We start from the raw sequence: 10,542 nt of genomic DNA, 5'->3' as shown, positions 1-10,542 counted from the left end.
TGGTCCTTGGTTGGTCCTTGGCTGATCCTTGGTTGGTCCTTGGTTGGTCCTTGGCTTGTCCTTGGTTGATCCTTGACTGGTCCTTGGCTGGTCCCCCTTCAATTCCTTTTTAAACATCCATCTTTGTACCAAAATATTCTTTCTGTCAATAAGATAAGATCGAAAGAGAAGCGTCATCTTCTGGTCAGACCCTGTAATTCAGAGAAAGGTTGAATTCACAGTAAAAAAAGAATAAGCAAGAGGGGGTCACTCCAGGGCCTGAAGTTGGTGGGAATTTTGCTGGGACTGGGAAGGGCCATTTTGAATGGCTGCTACTGTACAATGGGGTGAAACCACACTTAAGGTTTTTTTGACCTGATTCATTGAATTGTATTTCAGTATTTCTCCGCTCTAGAGTAAAGAGGACTGAATATTTTTATCAATTCAGTTTAGATTTAAGATGTAAAACATTTCCAGTTCGGTACTTAATTTTGTTGGTCTGTCGTACAAAAAAGTTTTATAACTTTTACACATAGACATAGATTTTTGTGATTTTTTAAATTGTGAGTCACTTTTTAAAACACTGATAAAATGTCATGTCCCTTATTCTGCAGTTGGAATCAGAGGGGGTTTATTCGCCACATTGCAGTTTATTTTGGTGATTTAGAGGTTCAAATCTGCAGCTGTGCAGAGCACTAACTCTGGAATTTGAATGTGTTATTCTTCCCATTTGTACAAACTGTTCTTGAATCTCAGTGTAGGAGATTCACATACTAAAAGTTGCAAGTCACATCATGTAACATAGGCACACTGTCTTTTAAAGCGGAGTTAAATAATGCAGGAGGTTTGGTGTCTTAAAGATTCTCTCTTTACAAACCAGAAGAATACGTTTTATCTCCATGACGATTTGCCAAATGTCAGCTGAGGGAAGTTAATCTCCAGCAGTTATTTCTTTGCAGGTTACACCCATGTTTGCTTGTCCTCCCCTTGTCTCTGTCATTCCTGAATCAAGTTTGCAAAGCCAGGTCAGTAAGGTACCACCTACTGTATGATGGTGACTGCAATGTCAGAGAGGGCTATGATGTCATCCCCACGCACACACTTTGCAAAACTGTCATTGGAGGATAATAGAAACATTGCTGCCATAAGGGGGTAGTAAATAACAAAAAGCAAAAACATTACAGTACACTTCTGTCAACCTGAGTTCAGTTGGCAAAGGGCATATTCTGAATTTGGACCAGGATCAAGCTGTAGGAGATGAGTGTTCTCCTCACACACACACTTCACTCTGAAACAAAGAAAAGGGGAGGAAGAGAGCATTGTGGGAGAGGGGACACCACCTCACAGCCCTCAGCTTGGTGGCTGCAGAACCCGAGTGGGAACTAAGGGTGGAGCTAGTTCCCTGTTTTCTCCTTGGCTTCATTTTAATTCAGACAGAACTTTATGGGCAGAGCTGTTCTTGGAAGGACTCCTTTCAGAGGAATCCCCTTTCCTTCAGTGGCATGCCAGCATCCTATTACTGTTAGTAATGCATTGTTATTGGGAGTTACTGCAAAGTGCATTGCGTGCCACAGGGACAGCAGATTTAACACAACAGGAGAGATTTCTAAACAAACCTTATTAGTCATCCATTCACCTATTGTTGCTCTTGTAAGGGTTTGACTAGACTTAAGCTGTCATTTCAGCTTTAAATTCAGTGTCTTAATTTTTCCACATTGTATCACTTTACAACCACAAAGTTCAATGGTTAATACTGGGATTTAATGTGATTGACTGAGACAATGTTTTATGCCACTGTGAAACGGAAGGTAAATGAGGCATGGTTTCCAAAGAAAATGAGCAAATTTGTGGTCTGTACTTGTATAAAACCCCTTTGTTTCGGATACCACAAAATAAAACCCATACAACATGCAGCCATAACTCTAATGGAGTGTTGTATATGAGAGCATTTTAATGGTTTAGGACCGAAATGCTGGAAAGCAGATTTATTTCATTGAATCAGAATAATTCTGGGCTGTTTTGAAGAAGAAGAAGAAGAAGAAAGAATAAAAAAAAGATATCTTTAGCTTTTAACTCGGGTGGACATACCTTAAAAGACTTTAAGTTAAAGTTGCACTAAAATGTGTTATTGGATAGGTTTCGACAAATAATTGCCTTTACAACAGACTTGCAAATTAACAAGAATTTAACGCTATTTCAATATATAAAATGCAACTTTCAAATTGCAGAGACATTCGATTTTGGTCACTTTACATTTAACAGGACTAATACACTAATACACTACATTTCCTATAAATCTATCTGTCTATCCATCTATCTGTATTTCATAGCATTGTTTTGAGAGAACACATGAAGCAGCAGTACAGTAGCTCTGTAACTATGCAGAAAAATCTACTAAAAGCAGAGTTTGGCCTGAATTGTCCATTTGGGCACAGTAGAGATAACTGTTCCTGGTCCTCTCACCCTCCATGAAGCCTGCAGAGCACAGCAGCCTGCTGGCAGTGGAAGAATTGATGAAGCCAGGAGGTGACTGTGTCTTCCATCTGGGTTTGACAGGGAAGGCTGGATTGTCCTCAGGCCCAACAGCCTGTCTTGCTTTACAGTCATGCAGACAACAGCCCCCACACTAGGTAGCCTGATGAGAGCTGTCCTGTGGGCCAGCTAGTTCATCTTGCACTGTTTTTTCACCCACACATTCAGAGGGAAAATATGTATATAAAGATTGTAAAACCCTGCATTGCATAAAGACACATCCCCCCCTAAGAGCAACTCTGGATGTGGGTCAGTTTTGTTTTCAGTACTGTGATTGGTGCTTATAACCCACATGCTGCAAGTCAGTAGTGTAGCGAATCAGATTAAGTTAGTTTTTTGTTTTTTTTTAAGCAATTTTGTCATTTTTTTATATCCAGGGTGAAAAGAGCAACAAAATTCTACACATTTTAACCTTTATAACTGCTTCTGATCCTGATCTGTCACTAAACAAATTAAAGGCAAGCTTTACTGTAAATCTATGAAGCGGAAGTTAAACAACAACAGAAAGTACAAAACTGAAGAAATATCATAAAACCCACCGGAACATAAAACACTCTATAGTTCACAGGTTTAGGCAGGAATAAACTCCAAATCAACAAGTGTAACTCGGTTAATTAAAAAAATTCTCTAACTGTCTGAGATCTATTGTCCTGCTTCTCCGTTAAAGTGTGCACCTGTGGGTTTCCGTAGTGTTCAGCTGATCTATCTTTGTCAACTTTGCTCTAAAGCTTCACAGAAGTATTGCATAACCTGGTCATTATTTAACTTAGGTTTATGGGATTTCTGTTTAGTCTATAAAAATCTTAAAAACAATGGAATTAGATTTATGTACTATGTTTTAATGTGTTTTTAGTCTTCTGGAATTTAAGGATGTATCTTTTTTTGTTCGTAGGTTAAATAGATATATTTCCATCCGTCCATCTGGCCAGTCTAAATATCTGCTTCACATTTATAGTGAACTTTTGCATTAAATTTTCAAAACTGGGTTAAAATCCAATTGAGTTGAAGTTGAAATTAGTATCTAAAGAATGAGGAAATGGGAAATACTACAGAATTCGACGTGAAAAAAGAGCAGAAACTCTGGATTTAGCTGTTCATAAATGGCTTGAATTCATCAAGGCTTGAATTCCAGCCAGTAGATTTTCTATATATTTGAGGTGTTTTTCAGATTTAGGGCTAAAAATGTAAAAATACTGTACTTTTGTGCCGCATTTTCATGTGAGAAACAGCATCATGCAGCCTTGCCTCCGTAGATTAAGGTGGATCCGACTAATGAGGCTTTTATGTCCCTTTTCCAGCTGTTATCCCTCTGACAGACTCCGAGCACAAGCTGCTGGCACTTCATTTTGCCGTAGATCCTGGCACAGACTGGGAGTGGGGAAGAGACGACAACGATAACACCAAACTAGCCAAGTAGGTCCTAAACATGTGATATTTCTCAGTAGTGCACACAGACACTCTCACTGTTAATGAAGTCCCAGTTATGATCAGTCTGTCAGTGCAGCCATCAGCTCTGCACATGCTGGGTGGTGGAATTTAACAGGGATTATGGACTCTTGCTTTAGGTTGTTTAAAATAGATATCGATAAGAGCAAAGGATCTGAGCCAAGAACCCCATTTAAGAGGTGTCCTCAGAAAGCATAAAAAAGATGCTAAATTAACCTTTTATCCTCGTCTCCATGGATTTTCACCAGTGCAATGCAGATTTTATTCATATAGCTCAACATATTTGTTCTTTTAGTTCCTCACGATTTACGATAATAGAGTTATATGGAGTTTTGTCACATGTGAATGTGTTTTCTTCTTTTAAAACATGTTTATGTATATTCCTCTGCAGTCTGATCTTGTCTCTGGAGGCCAAACTCAACCTGCTGCACAACTACATGAATGTAACATGGATCCGAATCCCCTCTGAAACAAGGGTGAGGGTTTGGGCTTTTTTGTTGTCCATTTCTCACATGTGTGTCATGTTTGTCATGGTTAAATTAGCTTTTGAGAGACACCCTTCTTCCAGATGTTTCTTAAACCCCTAGAGTCCTATTGATCATTTTTAGTTGGTGTCAGACTGTGGTGATCTCTCACATTTGAGGGTATGAGAAATAAAAAACAGAAAATTAGTTCAATTGCAAACTATGTTTTAGATGTCTGCATTAGGTCTTTACTGTTCTTTTTGCACGGCCTTGCAATGATTTAAAAACTTGAAGGCTTTTATTAGGGTCCTATTTAAAAGTCCTTTGTAAAGTTGAATCAAGCTTGATATTATTGTAGCCTGTAAAAAAAAAAGCTAATTATGTGCCGTAAGAAATATTTTATAGTTGAGCCAGTTTCACAGTTGTATTGAAACTGTGACAAATCGGAAGTGCCTAGGATCATTTTGGCACAGTCAGGTTTTATTTGCTGAGATACTTTCCTTTTTTAAAACTGAGTAGCCTTTGGGTCAAAGGTCAAACTTTAGATCGTGCACAAAGAAAAGGTTTAGAATATTTTTACTTTTAATCTGTCTGCATAATATGGTCCCATGGGCTGTACACTAAAAGAACTAACTTCTGAAAATACATTTAATGGCAAGTTAAACAGTGGGGAAACCAATAAAAGCTTTGTCTCTCCATTTTACCCAAAAAAGAAGACAGCAAGTACTATTTTAGCAGATGGTTGCAATAACCATTCTTAACCAAATGAAATGATTAGATTAGAGAGGTACCAATCTAATACCAGGATCAGATATCTGCACTGATATGGACTAATTTGCTTGACTGAATATTGTATGACTGAAGCCAATCCAGCATTCTGAGCCATTCATTTCTTTAGTCATTAATATTAAACACATTATTACAGTTGCAGCGATCTAGTTACTTCAATTCTACGTTTGGATTAGTATCGCCAGTAGGCACAGCCCAACTATTGGTATCAGACTGAAAGAGAAAAACTATCAATGCATCTGCAATGCAATGTTTTTTTTCTCTTTTTAGTTGTGTCTACAAATTGTTGACATTATAGATTAAGAATGTATTTCATTCCATATGTGGAGAGCCAGATATTTTGACCTTATCTAAAATATATCCTCAACTATGCATTGTCAATATACAATTCATTCTGTATGTTTTAATTGTATGAAGAGTATTTTCTCTGATACTCCCTAAATAAAATCCAGTGTGAACAGACACTTTTAAATCACTTAATTGATCAAATAAACCTGTGCGTAAGCTTAGCATGAATCCAGCTGACCTGTAAAGGTTTGTTGGCACAGTAGAAAACAAAAAGCATCAGGGAGAACATGAAACAGGACAAACAAGTTTTCAGTAAGGTTGTGGAAATATTTGAAGCACATATCACTCCCGTAGACTGCCCCGGGTCCCTGAGCAAGACCCTTAACCCCAAACTGCTCCCCGGGCGCAGCACAATGGAAGCCCACCGCTCCCCAAGGAGATGGGTTAAAATGCAGAGGTGGATTTCTCTAGTGTGAGATCAATAACGTTCAATTATAATGTTAAATACAGGGGAGTCGTAAAATAAAGCTTGGTATAGTGAATACAGTGGCACCACAAAACCTTTATTACAACAATTGTAAAAAAAAAAAAAAGAAAAAAAAAGAAAACGTTATATCCTTTTGTTTCCATTTGAATGTGTTTGGCTGCATTACATAAAATAGGGTGATATGAGTATCCCTTATTGAGAATCTGTAGTTTCCTTTTCTAAAAGTTTTTTTTTTTTTTGCGTCTTTTTCACAGGCTCCCCTGGCTCAGCCAGAGTCTCCAACAGCCTCTGCAGGTGAGGATGTCCAGTCTCTGGCTGAGTCCATGGAATCAGACCGCGAGTCTGTCGGCAGCAACTCCAACATAAACACGGGCAAGTCCAGCAAAGAAAAGGACAAAGACAAGCAGCGCAAGGACAAGGACAAAAGTCGAACTGATTCTGTTGCTAACAGATTAGGAAGCTTTAGCAAAACACTCGGTATCAAACTGAAGAAGAACATGGGAGGTTTGGGAGGACTTGTGCATGGAAAAATGAACAAGTCAAACTCTGGCTCAGGTCGTACTGGAGAAAATGGAGGAGAAAAGTCAAAGAAGAAGGAGTCAAAGACAACCAAAGGAGGCAAGGAAGATTCAGGCCATTCAACCAGCTCCACTTCCTCCGAAAAAGCCACAAGTCCATCGCCTACAGAGGGAGACAGGCCATCCAGCTCCTCCCCAACCGAAAGACAGGACAGCACTGGGCGAAGCTCAGGGGACAAATCCTTGGAAAACTGGAAATACAGCACAGATGTCAAGCTCAGCCTTAACATCCTGCGGGCTGCCATGCAGGGGGAGCGCAAATTTATATTTGCGGGGCTACTGCTGACCAGCCATAGACACCAGTTCCATGAGGAGATGATCAGTTACTATCTGACAAATGCAGAGGAGCGCTTTAGCCAGGAGCAGGAGCAGAAGAGGAAGGAGGCCGAGAAGAAGCCTCCCGTCACCACTGAGGTATCAATAAAGAAGATGGAGCATGAGAGCGTCTTCCAGAGGGAGAGGTCCGATAGCTCTCCTCCGGAGAGCTGCTCTCCCATCCTGCCCCACCACACCTACAACAACCCACCGCCCCTGCTGAGTCTCAAGATGCAGGGCAGAAACAGTCCTGTACCTTCAGCAAACCTCTCTTCTGTCCAGGTCCCTCCTCTAACCCCTCCCCCAAGCTCACATCACGTCTCCCATCCAACCCCTGTCCCAGCCCCTGCGCCTTACTCCTCGCCCAGCATCGGTGCTAAAAGAACCGGACCCATCCCTGTGTCCGCCCACTACAGCCATACGCCACCCATCCAGAGGCACAGCGTGATTCATTTACAAGATGTCAACATGCAATCCTCCATCTTCCAAAACGAGCCCTTCAAGCCAGTGGTGGGCACCTTAAAGACATGCGCCACCTACCCCCAGCAGAACCGCACGCTCTCCTCCCAGAGCTACAGCCCTGCACGCCTGTCAGGGGTCCGCACAGTCAACACCATGGAGACCCTTTCCTACAATATGCCCGGCGAACACAAGTCCCACACATACACCAATGGATTCAACGCGGGAGACATTCAGGACTGCCTCGAGTTCGCCGACGAGGACAGTATGCCTCACAGCTGGCTCGGCCAAGAAAAAAACAAAGGGCGAAGCTCCGGGAGCCCTTTGTACTGCTTTCAGCAGCGCCGCTGCAAGAGAGAGAACTGCTCTTTCTACGGGAGGCCGGAGACGGACAACTACTGTTCCTACTGCTACAGGGAGGAGCTGAAGCGCAGGGAGAGGGAGGTCAAAGGCCATAGGCCTGCATAGCCATCACTGCTAAGTTCACCATTAACGCGGCCGCAGGAGACCTGAGGGAACAACACCATCTGCACTCTGCATTTAAAAAAGAAACACGATCGTGAACGTTCTCTGAGTAAATTGAGTGATGCTCGCGCTTTCCTGTCCCCGCTTCCTTGTTACCCCACAACGAGGGAAGCAGAACTTGATACAGTGAGCAGCTTTGGCCAGATTTTAGGTTCTTTTTTTTTTTTTTTTTTTTTTTTTTTTTAGTTCTTTTTACTTCTGTCCCATCAAATTAGTCTTTTACTTGTTTTAGAGTAAAAGTTTATCTCTGTGATGTAAATTTATGTGCAGGAAAGCTCTTTATTTTTCAAAGTGCAAAAGGATTTGCATCTCATCAGGAAGGGACATTTTAGCTCTTTTAATCAGTTGAATGCAATACCTCTGCCTGGTTCTCCGTGGGATATTTGTAGTTGTTTTGCAATCAAAAGAAGTTTAACGGGGGGGTTAATATTAGACTTTAAAGCAATAAATTGGTAATTCTTTGCTACACTCTCCCGGTTTTGTCTATGCACCAATAATATGGATACTGTAGGTTAACTGTGTCTTGTGTGACCCGTAAAAGAACGTCACAGTGTACTTTTTGTAAACGAATTTGAAATACAGAAATTAAACATGTGTACGAGTTTTAGACTGTACTGTTGGATTAGGATGACATGTTTATCTCTCATTTGTTGTGTGTACTTTTGCTTTTTTCATGTTGAAGGGGTTTCTGTGTCAGAATTGGAATCATAATATTTTGTAATACCATATTTCACATTTATGCACGTATCCTAAAATCTACAAGCACTGCCAAGCTGGCTTCTTTACAAAGGAAAACCCAACTAATATTTACAGTCCAAATTTTCAACTTGTTCTGTGCCAAACACTTTACAACTGCTTCTCAAATATGCAGTGGCCGTGGTGTTTCTCTTAGTTGCCTGTTGACAGATCTGCTCTATAAATGTGTTTAGATGAGACAAACTCTGAGTCGTGACAGTCGGCGGATGTTTTTTTGCTTTTTTTTTTTTGTCTGAAGCGTTATTGCCCCCACACGCCCGTTCCCACACAACACGATGTGCAATCATGCTAACAGCACTGCGGTACATGGTGACCTGCAGGTGAAACATTAAAGAACAAAAGAAAGAAAAAAAAAAGTCACCAGGTTAGTGTGAGGTTGTTCTTCTTCCGCATCCAGAGGCCGTTTAAAAAAAAAAAGCACCTGCTGCTATGAGCACCTCAAGCCTTTGTGATCTTCAGTGCTTTAACCAATCAGTGGGATTTTTAAGAGAGATTAGAAAAAAATAATAATACTAAAGATAACCTGCAGCCTCTAAGTGCTTTCTGCTCATTTGACATGACTACTGTAAAGATGCAGTGTTTGTGTTGCTGTTTGTCCTGGTGATGCTTGGATAATGTGCCATGCTGTCCTTAACAAAGTGTGTCCTGGCCAAGGATGTCCACTGCTCCCTGGGTTTGCTTCTGTCTCTCTCCTGTACACACTGCAGTGTTGCTCCCCTGTTCTCTGTGACCAGTTCATGGACTCCCACCTTATTAGGACTGTAAGACATGATTTTGTATTCCTTTGAGAGTTTTACACTACTTTAAATTATTGATTTGCACATTAGGTACAAATGTAAATATGAAAAAAAAAAATAGTTTATTGTTACAAACCTGCCGTGTCTGTGTATTATTTGGTTTCAAAATGGGGTGGAACTAGTTTAACACGTATTGCGAAATGTTTGGTGTTCTCCTCTTTCTTATTCAGGTAGAACATTGTGTTACTCAGTAACTCAAGTAATTATACCTGTTAAATGTTTCCACATTTCATTATGTTACAACAAAATATATATTTATTTTTTTGTTGAGGTTGTATTTGATAAACCAACACAGGCTAATGTGAACTAAAAAAAAAACACTTTATAGATCAACCTTTAACTGGAATCACAGCTGCATTTTTTTAATGAAATTTTTTCAGTAACTTTCCACAACTTTTACTTTTTTGCCTGTTTTTCTTAGAAAATCGCTCCATGTTAGTTAGAAAAAAAGCATCTGCGAACATCTGTTTTTTAAATCTTCTCAAATACATTTATGTCTGAACTAAGATTAGGCAGTTCAGAAACATAAATATGCTTTGGATTTTTATCCCTCCATAAAACAAACCAGGCTTAAGCCGTTTGCATCCATCAACAGATGTCTTTCCCACATCATGGTGCATCCACCACCATATGGGACAATAGGACTTATATACAGATTGATGGAAAGAAGTTTTCCACCACACATTGTTTTTTTTGCATTCAGTTAAAAAACATTTCATCCACATACCAGTGCTGCATCCTGCAGTTTTGAACAATTGAATTCTCCCTCCTGAGCTGTGGACGTCTGCAGCTCCTCAACAGTCACAAGCTGCGATGAATTCTTCTCTAGCCTGGCCTGTCATTTTATCATTTCAGCTCATTTTAGCTTTTGTGATGTTTTATGGCTGTTGATAAGAAAAATGCAGGTGTTAACCTGATAAAAGAAGGTTCCTGCAAGAATTTCTACAAAGTTACTGAGATGGAGATCCTCTGGGTGATTCTGGGAGTAGAGCATTCAGGGCTCAGAGGGGTAACTTTGCCTCCCTATTCCAGAGACACTTTATTGCCAAAAGTATCAACATCAAGAAAAAAAACCCACAAAACTAAACAGTTTTGTCCTCCTTTTGGTAAGATGTTTCCTCTCTCGT

The 10,542-nt window shown here is 40.3% G+C and overlaps 1 protein-coding gene across 2 annotated transcripts in view; it reads left to right on the top strand.

Annotated features, from left to right (window-relative positions):
* Positions 1 to 9,452, top strand: part of otud7a (OTU deubiquitinase 7A) — a 54,428-nt gene extending 44,976 nt beyond the window's left edge. For both annotated transcript variants that reach the window (XM_015401311.1, XM_015401312.1), the window contains exons 11-13: positions 3,810 to 3,924; positions 4,349 to 4,433; positions 6,240 to 9,452. In XM_015401311.1, coding sequence (XP_015256797.1) covers positions 3,810 to 3,924; positions 4,349 to 4,433; positions 6,240 to 7,805 — 1,766 coding nt within the window. In that variant the 3' untranslated portion in view covers positions 7,806 to 9,452. The remainder of the gene's footprint in view (positions 1 to 3,809; positions 3,925 to 4,348; positions 4,434 to 6,239) is intronic.
* The last annotated feature ends 1,090 nt before the right edge of the window (positions 9,453 to 10,542 follow it).

The sequence above is a fragment of the Cyprinodon variegatus genome, unplaced genomic scaffold (genome assembly GCF_000732505.1).
Source record: "Cyprinodon variegatus isolate N-32 unplaced genomic scaffold, C_variegatus-1.0 Scaffold1209, whole genome shotgun sequence".
Taxonomy (NCBI): domain Eukaryota; kingdom Metazoa; phylum Chordata; class Actinopteri; order Cyprinodontiformes; family Cyprinodontidae; genus Cyprinodon; species Cyprinodon variegatus.
The sequence above is the reverse complement of the archived record's forward strand: the minus strand, read 5'-3'. Positions and strand labels throughout refer to the sequence as shown.